The sequence below is a fragment of the Oncorhynchus gorbuscha genome, linkage group LG05, assembly GCF_021184085.1.
Source record: "Oncorhynchus gorbuscha isolate QuinsamMale2020 ecotype Even-year linkage group LG05, OgorEven_v1.0, whole genome shotgun sequence".
Classification (NCBI taxonomy): Eukaryota; Metazoa; Chordata; class Actinopteri; order Salmoniformes; family Salmonidae; genus Oncorhynchus; species Oncorhynchus gorbuscha.
The window spans coordinates 69,159,387-69,173,670 of NC_060177.1; the positions used below are offsets into that span (position 1 = coordinate 69,159,387).

General features: G+C 43.4%; 1 protein-coding gene across 3 annotated transcripts; it reads left to right on the forward strand.

The window, feature by feature from the left end:
• Positions 1 to 2,859: 2,859 nt before the first annotated feature.
• Positions 2,860 to 8,849, forward strand: LOC124036413 (endoplasmic reticulum aminopeptidase 2-like). 3 transcript variants are annotated; one of them, XR_006838910.1, is made up of 6 exons: positions 2,860 to 4,655; positions 4,752 to 4,921; positions 6,611 to 6,765; positions 7,172 to 7,256; positions 7,385 to 7,516; positions 7,668 to 8,849. XR_006838910.1 is itself a non-coding variant. In XM_046350977.1 (4 exons), the coding sequence occupies exons 1-3, from the start codon at positions 4,302 to 4,304 to the stop codon at positions 6,720 to 6,722; spliced, it is 636 nt and encodes a 211-aa protein (XP_046206933.1). In that variant the 5' UTR covers positions 2,860 to 4,301; the 3' UTR covers positions 6,723 to 6,765; positions 7,172 to 7,360. The 3 variants fall into 3 exon arrangements, 2 of the variants coding, with proteins under 2 accessions (XP_046206933.1, XP_046206932.1); XM_046350977.1 differs by lacking the exons at positions 7,385 to 7,516; positions 7,668 to 8,849 and having other exon boundaries at positions 7,172 to 7,360; XM_046350976.1 differs by lacking the exons at positions 7,172 to 7,256; positions 7,385 to 7,516; positions 7,668 to 8,849 and adding an exon at positions 6,905 to 7,036.
• The last annotated feature ends 5,435 nt before the right edge of the window (positions 8,850 to 14,284 follow it).

The window sequence follows — 14,284 nt, forward strand, 5'->3', positions numbered from 1 at the left end:
GCTCTACCAGTCATTCCTGTAGTTTGTTACTCAATATATATACATCATTTAAGTTATTGAGAACAAAAAACAGTAGTTGATTATGCATGAGGATACTAAAGATCACTCTTGAGAGCAGCAAAAGGTGTGCTGGCAAATGACCTAGTGGCCTCATGGATGGAATATTATTCATATTTTTCATAATTTCATATTTCTCTTTAAATGCCGAAAATCCAGTGTTTCTTTGTCAAACAGTTTCGATATATTTCAGTCTTCTGTGATGTATATAAAGTGTAAAATTGGGATGCAACCTCAAAATGTAATACATTACAACTCTATATCTGACATGGTACAGGTATCATCTTTTTTAAAGCCCATAACCATGTGTGTGAGGTGTATTGTTTCAAAGTAGATTTGTTCAAGACTAACAAGAATCACTCTGCGTGACCCCAATTTAGCCCACTGCAGTAAATGGTTAAAGACTATTAGTTAGTTAGGTAGTCAGGCAGTTTTTTAGTTAGTCAGTTTTTACTCACCAATCCAAAGGTAGAGAATAGTGAGGCGGAGGAGAATCCTATGTCGTTCTTTCATGTCTGTTGTATGTCTATGTTACTGATGAGCATCCTGCTCTATGGAGCCGTTATGCATGCGTGTGAAAGTGTGTGAGAGAGTGCATGAGTTGGGAGAGTGTTTGAGTGAGTGAGCGTGTTCTTCTGTTTGTCAGTAGCGTTCTACAGGGTGGAGACCTTTTACAGCAGTGCATGGGGGGGGATTATCAGACCATAGTCATGTGATCTCACCCGCCACGGAATCTCCCCACAGATTGAGAGGGAGATTGAGAGAAGACAACGAGAGAAGGAGAGCGACCATTTCACCTCTGCTCTTTCACAGTGTCGTTTTAACTGTATCAAGTAGTGTGTCTGATGAAGTGTCTATAGTTCCGAGGTCCATAGGATCTTAATGTAGTGTACAACAGGGAGTTCGCTGGTTGTGTCTTCAACTGTGTGAGTAGGCCAGTAGTCTACCAGTAGTAGAGCAGTAGTAAACAGGTAACCACAGAGGACACCTGGAGCTCTGGGCTGTTAGATCTGAGGTAAGAGGCTGATCATATCAATCATCCCCAGAGTACACCTGCACACACACACACAAACACACATCTCATGCTCTACAGAAGCCTGGTGTTCTGGAACAAAAGAGCATCACTTCATGAACCCCATGGTACTGTCAGGAGGCTAGTTTATCACTGTGGATGAGATACATGGAAAGTATGTTTTCTTGCAGTGTGTATACATGAGCGATGGTGGGGTTGGATATAGTATGTTAGTCTCCAGTATGTAGTGTGAGTTCTTGTGCAGGCCATGTGGATTAACCACCTGGTTTCCCCTGCTGACAGGCTAAATGCGGGCACAGGGCAAAAAGGTTTTTAGTCCGCCACCAATTGGGCAAGTTCTCCCACTTAAAAAGATGAGAGAGGCCTGTAATTTTCATCATATGTACACTTCAACTATGACAGACAAAATGAGAAGAATTTTTTTCCAGAAAATCACATTGTATGATTTTTTATGAATTTATTTGCAAATTACGGTGGAAAATAATTACAGGCCTCTCATCTTTTTAAGTTGGAGAACTTGCACAATTGGTGGCTGACTAAATACCTTTTGGCCCCACTGTATATGTCACCCCCTTTGGTTCCTTCCCCGGGCGTTGTTGTTTCTGTTCCAGTGTTATGTCTGTGCTTTGTTTGTGTTTCTTGTTTTATGTTGTGTTTATTTATTAAAACACTCACTCCCTGAACTTGCTTCCCGACTCTCAGCGCACATCGTCACAATGTGCCATTGGAACACAGGAGTGATGGGTGTTGATAATGGGCCTCTGTACGCCTATGTAGATATTCCATAAAAAATCTGCCGTTTCCAGCTACAATAGTCATTTACAACATTAACAATGTCTACACTGTATCTCTTCTATCCAAAACAAGTCACCCCAAACTTTTGAATGGTAGTGTGTGTGTGTGTGTGTGTGTGTGTGTGTGTGTGTGTGTGTGTGTGTGTGTGTGTGTGTGTGTGTGTGTGTGTGTGTGTGTGTGTGTGTGTGTGTGTGTGTGTGTGTGTGTGTGTGTGTCTGTCTGTCTGTCTGTCTGTCTGTCTGTCTGTCTGTCTGTCTGTCTGTCTGTCTGTCTGTCTGTCTGTCTGTCTGTCTGTCTGTCTGTCTGTCTGTCTGTCTGTCTGTCTGTCTGTCTGTCTGTCTGTCTGTCTGTCTAAACAGTCCTAACATCAGCCTGAAAAATACGAAGAAATACACACACAAGTTTGTTTTACTATCCTTGCTGGGATTCCCATTCAAAATCATATTTCCCTAACCTAAACCTAACTCCTAAACATAATCCCTAACCTAAACCTAACTCCTAAACATAATCCCTAACCTAACTCCTACACATAATCCCTAACCCTAACCTAAACCTAACTCCTAAACATAATCCCTAACCCTAATTGTAACCCTAAACCTAAAATAGCCTTTTTCTTTGTGGGGACCGGCAAAATGTCCCCACTTGTCCAAATGTTCCTTGTTTTACTATCCTATTTTTTAAATATCCCTCCCCCAATAACAGTTTGCCACTGGAGAGAATGCTCAAAGCCCTTGTATATTTGCACACATTCACATGTACACACACACACACACACACACACACACACACACACACACACACACACACACACACACACACACACACACACACACACACACACACACACACACACACACACACACACACACACACACACACACACACACACACACACACACACACACACACACACACACACACACAGCTTCTGTACTCGGGATAGAATATGGGGGCAGGAGCATGAAAGAGAAAATGAAAGCAGAGACAAAGAGCAAGGCAATGATGATGAAGCTAACATGAGGTAAACAAATACAAACGTGGAATTAACCTTCATTTAGACCTCCCCCAACTCAGGAAACAGCTGGGGTGCTAGGGAAACATGATTACTGCTCTATCGTGGTAGTGCTGAACTTACCAATGTTAAAAGTTATTTTGCTGTTTTGCAGGGCATGATTCTGTGTGTGGAGTGAGTGTGCACAGAGATGGGCAGTATTTCTGTTACATGTATTTGAAATATATATTTCAATTACTTTTAAGAATTTTGTAATTCTTATAACACTGGGCTGAACTACACTCCAATGTATTTTGTTACAAGATACTTTCGAGAGCTGTATTTTGTATTTTCAAAATGCAATTTATGTTCACCATTTGGTGGCCCCCTTTCACCCTACATTGGTATCAGAAGTCTGATGGCACTATGGTGTGATGAGAGCATCCGCTATAAATGAACTAACTATAAATGTACATATATTTAAAAATGAACAATTGCAAAGCATGCTGAGTATTATTTGACTGAGCTCCGCCCCGAACAAAGCCAATAATTAATACCTAGTGTATTTTGCAGTTCATTTTGGTATGTTCATTTTCACATATACATTTACATTTTGGCCATTCCAGAGTGACTTACTATTTACAGTCAGTGCATTTAACTAAGGTAGATAAACAACAACATATCACAGTCACAGCAAGAAAACGTTTCTGTAACCTTCACTGAGAATGTTGTTGCTGTTTAGGCCGGCTACTTGCAAATGTATTTCTGTATTTTAAAATACAAAATACATGTATTTGAATAAAATACATTAAAAATGTACTTTTATTTTGTCGTTTATTTTGATACATTCATCTTTATGGTATTTTGTGCTTTAATTTTGTAATTGTATTTTGTCATTTTTGCCCATCGTTGAGTGTGCATTTGTGTGTCTATCCTACTTTGAACCCTGGACAGCTATAGTGTAACTCTTCAACCAACTATCTCTTCAACTCACTATGTTATTTTTTGACATGTAACACACTGGGCTTGCCGTCTGGGCTGTAAGCGTGTGTATCATAACCTTTACCGACCCGACCAAAATGTGAGTTGTTCAGCTTCTTGGATTTATAAAATCAGACAGAATCAATACAACATATTAACACCTCACTGTGTGAGATCCTAGATGAGATTAACTGTTGCTGTTTTTAATAACAATAACATAGCTTCTTCTTCTGTCTTCAGGTTCGAGAAAGAGCTGCTGAACATTTCAAGTCAATTCTACTGGCCTGTTGCTGTAAGCTTAGACTACACTCCTCCTGAAGTCTAATGATTGACAGATATCTACATTCTGAAATCAAACGGAATGCCAGTGTACCATTTACTGCACTCGAGTGATCTTTAGTATCCTTATCTTTACAGTAGTCAGCCAACAACCTTTCCACCATAATGTTCTGGGTCAGGTTCTTGGTTCTGGCCCTCCTGTCTCAGGCTGGTGTGACCCAGACTTCCTCTAGTCCAACCCATGCCTCTGCGCCCCCTAACCCCACTGAGGAGCAGCCTCCCTTGAATTCGGGAAGCCTCTCATTCCCTTGGAGCCACCTCCGTCTTCCGGAGGACATTGTTCCGCTCCACTACCATCTCCTGCTCCACCCTAACCTCACCATACTCAGCTACATCGGTACCGTCATGATAGAGCTCCAGGTTCAGAACAATACCAACTGGGTGGTGCTGCAGAGCAAGGGGCTTCGTATCACTACGGCAACTGTGCTGAACCAGAACCTTGCTCACCTGTCAGACCAGGTAAACTACTCCCTCAGCACTAAACTATCATGCCCAGTTTCTAACAACATTCCCACTTCTGACAACTCTGTCTAACGACTACGTGTGTGTCCTCAGGTTCTCCCTGTTCTCCACAACCCTACCTATGAGCAGGTTGCCATATTCTCTCCCAGAGTGCTCACTGGTGGGCAGAAGTACTTCCTGTTACTGGAGTTTGGGGCGGAGCTAGGAGAGGGCTTCTATGGCTTCTACAGGAGCACCTACAGAACCAGCACCGGAGAGACGCGGTACGGAATGTGTGTACTTGTGTGCGTGTGTGTATACAGTGGGGCAAAAGGGTATTTAGTCAGCCACCAATTGTGCAAGTTCTCCCACTTAAAAAGATGAGAGAGGCCTGTATCACATTGTAGGATTTTTAATGAATTTATTTGCAAATTATGGTGGAAAATAAGTATTTGGTCAATAACAAAAGTTTCTCAATACTTTGTTATATACCCTTTGTTGGCAATGACAGAGGTCAGACGTTTTCTGTAAGTCTTCACAAGGTTTTCACACACTGTTGCTGGTATTTTGGCCCATTCCTCCATGCATATCTCCTCTAGAGCAGTGATGTTTTGGGGCTGTTGCTGGGCAACACAGACTTTCAACTCCCTCCAAAGATTTTCTATGGTTTTCTATGGGGTTGAGATCTGGAGACTGACTAGGCCACTCCAGGACCTTGAAATGCTTCTTACGAAGCCACTCCTTCGTTGCCCGGGCGGTGTGTTTGGGATCATTGTCATGCTGAAAGAGTCAGCCACGTTTCATCTTCAATGCCCTTGCTGATGGAAGGAGGTTTTCACTCAAAATCTCACGATACATGGCCCCATTCATTCTTTCCTTTACACGGATCAGTCGTTCTGGTCCCTTTGTAGAAAAACAGACCCAAAGCATGATGCTTCCACCCCCATGCTTCACAGTAGGTATGCTGTTCTTTGGAAGCAACTCAGCATTCTTTACCCTCCAAACAAGACGAGTTGAGTTTTTACCAAAAAGTTATATTTTGGTTTCATCTGGCTATATGACATTCTCCCAATCTTCTTCTGGATCATCCAAATGCTCTCTAGCAAACTTCAGATGGGCCTGGACATGTACTGGCTTAAGCAGGGGGACACGTCTGGCACTGCAGGATTTGAGTCTCTGGCGGGGTAGTGTGTTACTGATGGTAGGCTTTGTTACTTTGGTCCCAGCTCTCTGCAGGTCATTCACTAGGTCCCCCCGTGTGGTTCTGGGATTTTTGCTCACCGTTCTTGTGATCATTTTGACCCCACGGGGTGAGATCTTGCGTGGAGCCCCAGATCGAGGGAGATTATCAGTGGTCTTGTATGTCTTCCATTTCCTAATAATTGCTCCCACAGTTGATTTCTTCAAACCAAGCTGCTTACCTATTGCAGATTCAGTCTTCCCAGCCTGGTGCAGGTCTACAATTTTGTTTCTTGTGTCCTTTGATAGCTCTTTGGTCTTGGCCATAGTGGAGTTTGGAGTGTTTCTGTTTGAGGTTGTGGACAGGTGTCTTTTATACTGATAACAAGTTCAAACAGGTGCCATTAATACGAGTGGAGGACAGAGGAGCCTCTTAAAGAAGAAGTTACAGGTCTGTGAGAGCCAGAAATCGTGCTTGTTTGTAGGTGACCAAATACTTGTTTTCCACCATAATTTGCAAATAAATTAATAAAAAATCCTACAATGTGATTTTCTGGATTTTTTTCTAATTTTGTCTGTCATAGTTGCAGTGTACCTATGATGAAAATTATAGGCCTCTCTCATCTCTCATTAAGTGGGAGAACTTGCACAATTGGTGGCTGACTAAATACTTTTTTGCCCCACTGTATATGTGTGTGTGTGTGTGTGTGAGGTATATTAAATGTAATTCAAGAACAACCCAGTTGCTTAAACAAGACAATCATTGTAAAGTTACTGCCTGCCTCCCCCTCCAGACCTGGTGGCTATCCCAGACTTTCAGGCCGGAGCAATGGAGAACTGGGGTCTGATCACCTTCAGAGACACGAGCCTGCTCTACGACCCCACCACCTCCTCAGCCTCCGATAGGCTCTGGGTTACCAAGGTGATCGCCCATGAGCTCGCCCACCAGGTAAGAGTCAGACAGGTTAAGTTCACAGTGTAGAACAGGAAGTAGCCAGTCATGGCAATGATTTTGATTTTATATGATATGACTACAATGACATGAAGAGAGATTTTAAAGTGATGCCATGAACCTCTGAATTCTTCAGGAAGTTTATCTGCACTGGAAGACAAATGGAACTCCTCTCTTCTCTTGACATCTCTCATTGTCTGTCCTCCTGCCTGCCTGCCTGCCTGCCTGCCTGCCTGCCTGCCTGCCTGCCTGCCTGCCTGCCTGCCTGCCTGCCTGCCTGTCTGTCTGTCTGTCTGTCTGTCTGTCTGTCTGTCTGTCTGTCTGTCTGTCTGTCTGTCTGTCTGTCTGTCTGTCTGTCTGTCTGTCTGTCTGTCTGTGGTTTGGGAACCTGGTGACCATGAAGTGGTGGAATGACATCTGGCTGAACGAGGGCTTGGCCACATACATGGAGTACATCTCAGTGGACACCACATACCCCTAACTCAGTGGTATGATCCTGTTACTCACTTGTTTTACACATCCATGGCCCGAGTTCATAATATGAATGTTCCAAATGATCTAGACATGTCCCTGAGGGAAATTCTTGTTGAAATTGTGCCTTTTTTTAATCTCTTAGGAGGACTATCTTCTGGACACCTGCTTCGTTGCGATTGGTCGAGACTCTCTAAACTCCTCCCGCCCCATCTCCAGTGTAGCTGAAAGCCCTACACAGATTAAAGAAATGTTCGACACAGTATCCTACAATAAGGTAGAAAAACACGCATACACACAAGCACACGTTTTCTATTTCATAGCTTTCATCAACCCTGTCTTTACTTCAAATGAGGGAGTAAGGATTCATGTCTAAAGTATTGGATCAGGCCCCCAGTGTTGATGTACTGTGTTGTTTGTTCCACCAGGGGGCATGTGTCCTGCACATGCTAAGACACTACCTGACTGACCAAGTGTTCCAGATTGGAATCATGCGTTACCTTCGCAGGTACAGCTACAACAGCAACGCTCGCAACCAGGACCTGTGGGACAGCCTGGCCAACGTTCGTAGATCGATCAAATGATACATCGTTTTTTGATCCCTGCAGGCTGCTTTAGTATGTAAATGTGAACTGCTGTGTTGTTGTTCTCAGACATGTTCAGAAGAGGAGTTCACTTCTGGAGGACACTGCTACAGCAAAAGCCAGGCAGCTAAGAACTCAGTAAACACACCTCTCTGTACAAATGTTTTTGTTGAATTTGGTTAAGATGTTTGATAATAAAATGTTGTGAAAGTATTATTTGAAGAGCAGTAAGTAGGCCAAGATCATGTTGAATTACACAGAGTAAAAGCAAATGAAATACAAACAGAAAACCATTTTTAGCTGTGAATGTAGGAGTGGTCTGAAAATGCTAAAACATCACAGGACAGAATGAAGCTTGACTCCTGCCTGGCCTCACACACTACAACCTCACAGGAGCAGACTGCTGATCATTTAGTGTGAAACAGATGTGTGTAAACATATTGTAATGGACACATACAGATCTGCTATCTTAATTTGATCACTGTTATCAGCAGAACATTTGAATGTGCAGCAGGATATGCTAATTGTAGTGTATTCAAGGTTTAAAAAGGCTAGTAAAGTTAGCAATTTCCACTTTTAAATGTCAGACTTGATTTCCCCTATCAAAACATTTATCAACAAAAATGTACATGAATGTACATGAATTATAATCCACATGAATTCACATTTCCTGTTGCTGCATGATTATTGTCCTGCTGTCAGAAACAGGGTCAAACTAAGATCTGTTTCTATGTTGAGAGTTGGTTTAGTTGGTTTCCAAAAGACAGAAGTCTTTCACCTATAGCAGGGGTGTCAAACTCAAATACCCAGTGGGCCAAAATGTAAAACCTGAACAAAGTCACGGGCCAAAATTGAACAAATTAACCTTTTAATATGGACCCAAACAAGTTTTGCTTTAACATTGAATATGGAACAAGCATCGCTTATTACCATACAATATATCATTTAATAGTGGAGACATGCAAAATCGAATTTCAAATGAAAAAACACATCAACGGCATTCATTTATGAAATAAATCAAATTTAAATAAAAATTGTATGCCTCTTTTCTATTTGCAGCCTTCTGATTTAAATACCAAAATAAACGTTTTCCACTGGCTAATAATTTTAAAAATAAAATGATAATAAATCAATCAACCATTCAAGACCATGCCTTGTAGCAAGAAAAAGTGCATAAAGAAAACGTTAATTATTGCACACTGGTCCAATCTGATGTGCCCAAGCCAGATACCTGGCATCTCTTCTTGGATGCTAGTTCATCAATGTCTGGGCTCAAGCTCTGAGCTGAAGAAATCCTCAGTATCGAGCGAAGATGTTCATCAGTCAGACGTCTCCTGTGAGTTGTTTTGGTCATCTTCATCGAGGAGAAAAGTTGCTCGCATAGATAAGTGCTGCCGAACATGGAGAGCATCTGAGCAGCTTGGGTGCGGAGCTGAGGCATTGTGTCAGGGATGAACTGTGGAAACTGTGCGGCGCCCACAGCATCATACTTTGACTTCAGCGTGTCGTTGCACTGGAGTTCAATCAGCTCCATTTGGATGTTGGTTGTTGCATTCCACATCAACTGCGAAGGGATTACTAAGCAGTTCAAACTTGCATTTCTGGGCATCGAAGTCGGCAAATCGCCGGCTAAACTCAGCGGCGAGAACACTGAGTTTTTCAGCAAACTGTGCGCATGGGAACACGGCGGTAGAGATCTGCGCTTGTATGGATTGGCAGCAGGGAAAATGGCAAGGGTTTCCTTGCAGCATCTGATTCTCCCACAGGCACAGTTTAGTTTTGAAGGCCCTCACTGCAGCGTACAGGTCTGTGATGATGCGCCCCCGCCCCTGAAGCTGCAGGTTCAGCGCATCGAGATGGCTCGAGATGTCACAGAGAAAGGCCAGCTCACACAGGAACTTTTGCTCCCGGAGCTCTGCTGTATCCTTCCCTTTGGTTTCCAGGAATTGACATATTTCCTCACGCAGCTCGAAACATCTGTTCAGTACTTTTCCTCTGCTTAGCCATCTCACCTCTGTGTGATACGGCACGTCTGCGTATCCCGAACCACACTCCTCCAGAAAAGATTTAAACTGGCGGTGATTTAGACCTTTGGCTCTTATAAAGTTAACTACCTGTGTTACTGTGGTCATAACATGTTCCATCTTTAGGGCTTTGGCACACAGTGCTTACTGATGTATGATGCCGTGGTAAACAGTTAGCTCACCTGCACAGTTCTCTTCCCGCATCTTCTCCCGAACCATGCCCACCAGTCCACTCTTTTTACCGCACATTGCTGGCGCACCTGTTATGCTGGTGAATGAGGACCCAAAAGTGACTTAACGAAAACAGAGTCTTTATTCCAGTATATGACAAAAGTAATAATCCTGGATATATCAAGGAGAAAACAAAACAGGAAAAACTGAAATCCACTCGTAGTTGCGAGGACTGACTGGAGACTCGACCATAGACTGCAGGTTGCTTCGGGAAGGCACCGACCGTAGCAGACTAAGACACCTGCTCATATGCAGCATCTGAAGAAGATAAAACACGACAGGGCGAGACAAGGACACAGAACAGCGAACATCATACAAGGATCCGACAAGGACAGAAGCGGAAAACAAGAGGAGAAATAGGGGCTCTAATCAGAGGGCAAAATAGGGGACAGGTGTGAAAAGAGTAAATGAGTGAGTTAGGAGAATGAGGAACAGCTGGGAGCAGGAACGGAACGATAGAGAGAGAGAGAGAGAGAGGGAGGGGGAGAGAGAGGGATAGAAAGAGGGAACGAACCTAATAAGACCAGCAGGGGGAAACGAACAGAAGGGAAAGCACAAGGACAAGACAATATATGACAAAACATGACAGCACCATCTGTCGTTAATCCAACGAGTTTATCCCACGGCAGCTTTATTTCAGTTACACATTTGGAAACCTCCTCAAAGATTTCCTTTCCTGTGGTTGTGCCATGCATTGATTTGAATCCTAATAGCTCCTCCGTAACACACAGATTTGAGTCCACTCCACGGATGAAGACTGACAGCTGAGCAGTATCAGATGCACCGCAGCTCTCATCCACAGTGAGGGAGAACGCAACAAAATCTTTTCCCTTTTCCATCAGCTGGTCATACAGATTGGTGGCAAGATCACATGTGCGATCAGCTACTGTGTTCCTGCTCAGGCTCACGTTTGAAAATGCTTGTTTTTTCTCTGGGCATACGAGGTCACAAACCTTCATCATGCACTTTTTCATGAACTCTCCCTCATTAAAGGGCCGGGCTGATTTTGCGATCTCTGCTGCCACTATATAACTAGCCTTTACAGCAGCCTCGCTTTGTGATGTGGCTTTTTTAAACATATTCTGTTGTGAAACCAAACTTCTTTTCATCTCCTCTACTTTCTGGCTCCTTTGAGTCATGTCCAGGTCCTTGTATTTGTCATGGTGTTTCGTTTCATAGTGTCGTCTAATGTTGTACTCCTTACTTACAGCCACGTTGACTCCACAAACAAGACAAACAGGTTTGTCTTTTACATATGTAAACAGATATTCTGCCTCCCACTTGTCCAGAAAGCTCCTGTATTCTGCCTTTCTTTTCGCCATTTTTGGGAAGGGTTAGCTCGCTGACAGTTGTAGCGTCTATGTTGCTATGACTACTGTCACAGAGGAGAGAGCGTTTCTGGGTCCTGTCCTGATTGGCGCGCGAAAACAGCAGAGCATTATGGGATTCGTAGTATTAGTGGTGAATGCGCTGTATAATACCGGCGGGCCAGCTCTAGTAGTAATTTGGTATTGTCTCGCGGGCCAAATATAATTACCCCGCGGGCCAAATTTGAAATTTTAGAAAAGTTATAAAACGTAATAATAAAAGTTACAATAAATACACAATGAGTAATGGTAACATGGTTATATACACGGGGTACCAGTACTGAGTCTATGTGCAGGGGTACAAGGTGATTGAGGTAGATATGTACAGTCGTGGCCAAAGGTTTTGAGAATGACACAAATATTAATTTTCACAAAGTCTGCTGCCTCAGTTTCAATGATGGCAATTTGCATATACTCCAGAATGGTATGAAGAGTGATCAGATGAATTGCAATTAATTGCAAAGTCCCTCTTTGCCATACAAATGAACTGAATCCCCCCAAAAACATTTCCACTGCATTTCAGCCCTGCCACAAAAGGACCAGCTGACATCATGTCAGTGATTCTCTCGTTAACATAGGTGTGAGTGTTGACGAGGACAAGGCTGGAGATCACTCTGTCATGCTGATTGAGTTCAAATAACAGACTGGAAGCTTCAAAAGGAGGGTGGTGCTTGGAATCATTGTTCTTCCTCTGTCAACCATGGTTACCTGCAAGGAAACACGTGCCGTCATCATTGCTTTGCACAAAAAGGGCTTCGCAGGCAAGGATATTGCTACCAGTAAGATTGCACCTAAATCAACCATTTATCGGATCATCAAGAACTGCAAGGAGAGCGGTTCAATTGTTGTGAAGAAGGCTCCAGGGTGCCCAAGAAAGTCCATCAAGCGCCAGGACCGTCTCCTAATGTTGATTCAGCTGCAGGATTGGGGCACCACCAGTACAGAGCTTGTTCATGAATGGCAGCAAGCAGATGTGAGTGCATCTGCATGCACGGTGAGGCAAAGACTTTTGGAGGATGGCCTGGTGTCAAGAAGGGCAGCAAAGAAGCCACTTCTCTCCAGGAAAAACATCAGGGACAGACTGATATTCTGCAAAGGTACAGGGATTGGACTGCTGAGGACTGGGGTAAAGTAATTTTCTCTGATGAATCCCCTTTCCAATTGTTTGGGGCATCCGGAAAAATGCTTGTCCGGAGAAGACAAGGTGAGCGCTACCATCAGTCCTGTTTCATGCCAACAGTAAAGCATCCTGAGACCATTCATGTGTGGGGTTGCTTCTCAGCCAAGGCAGTGGGCTCACTCACAATTTTGCCTAAGAACACAGTCATGAATAAAGAATGGTACCAACACGTCCTCTGAGAGCAACTTCTCCCAACCATCCAGGAACAGTTTGGTGACGACCAATGCCTTTTCCAGCATGATGGAGCACCTTGCCATATGGCAAAAGTGATAAGTAAGTGGCTCGGGGAACAAAACATCAATATTTTGGGTCCATGGCCAGGAAACTCCCCGGACCTTAATCCCATTGAGAACTTGTAGTCAATCCTCAAGAGCCGGGTGGGCAAACAAAACCCCACAAATTCTGACAAACTCCAAGTGTTGATTATGCAAGAATGTGCTGTCATCAGTCAGGATGTGGCCCAGAAGTTAATTGATTTCATGCCAGGGCAGATTGCAGAGGTCTTGAAAAAGAGGGGTCAACACTACAAATATTGACTCTTTGCATCAACTTCATGTAATTGTCAATAAAAGCCTTTGACACTTATGAAATGCTTGTAATTATACTTCAGTATTCCATAGTAACATCTGACAAATATAATCTGAAGACATTGAAGCAACAAACTTTGTGAAAATTCATATTTGTGTCATTCTCAAAACTTTTGGCCACGACTGTACTTATAACTAGGAATAAAATGATTAGAAAACAGGATAGATGATAAACAGTAGCAGCAGCATATGTGATGAGTCAAGAAAGTTGCAATGAGGGTCGATGCAGATAGTCTAGGCAGTTATTTGGTTAATTATTTAACTAACTATTTAACAGTCTTATGGCTTGGGTGTAGAATATGTTCAGGGTCCTGTTGGTTCCAGACGTGTATCGGTACTGCTTGACGTGAGGTAGCACAGAGAACAGTCTAATGACTTGGGTGGCTGGAGTCTTTGACCATTTTTACGGCGTTCCACTGACGCCGCCTGGTATAGAGGTCCAGGTTGACAGAGAGCTCGACCCCAGTGATGTACTTGGCCATACACACTACCCTCTGTAGTGCCTTGCGGTCGGATGCTGAGCAATTCCCATGCCAAGTTGTGATGCAGCTAGTCAAAATGCTCTCAATGATGCATCTGTAGAACCGTTTGAGGATTTGAGGGACCATGCCAAATATTTTCAGTCTCCTGAGGGGGAAGAGGTATTGTTGTGCCATCTTCACGACTGTGTTGGTGTGTGTGGACCATGATAGATCCTTAGTGATGTAGACACTGAGGAATTTGACGCTCTCGACCTGCTCTACTACATCACCGTTGATATGACTGTAAGTCGCTTTGGATAAAAGCGTCTGCTAAATGGCATATATTATTATTTATTATTATTATGAATGGATGCGTGCCTGGCACTCTGTTTCCTGTAGTCCACGATCAGCTCCTTTGTCGTGCTGACGTTGAGGGAGAGGTTGTTGTTCTGGCACCACACTGCCAGGTCTCTGACATCCTCCCTGAAGGCTGTATCATCGTTGTCTCTGATCAGGCCTACCACCATTGTGACATCAGCAAACTTAATGATAGTGTTGGAGTCGTGCATGGCCACGCAGTCGTGTGTGATCAGGGAGTACAGTATGGGACT

Bases quoted from the DNA above. Each gene is read 5' to 3' on its own strand.
- LOC124036413 (XM_046350977.1), top strand. From the start codon at position 4,302: ATGTTCTGGGTCAGGTTCTTGGTTCTGGCCCTCCTGTCTCAGGCTGGT. The intron at 4,656-4,751 runs GTAAACTACTCC...GTGTGTCCTCAG, and splicing joins TTGCTCACCTGTCAGACCAG to GTTCTCCCTGTTCTCCACAA. The intron at 4,922-6,610 runs GTACGGAATGTG...CTCCCCCTCCAG, and splicing joins ACCAGCACCGGAGAGACGCG to ACCTGGTGGCTATCCCAGAC.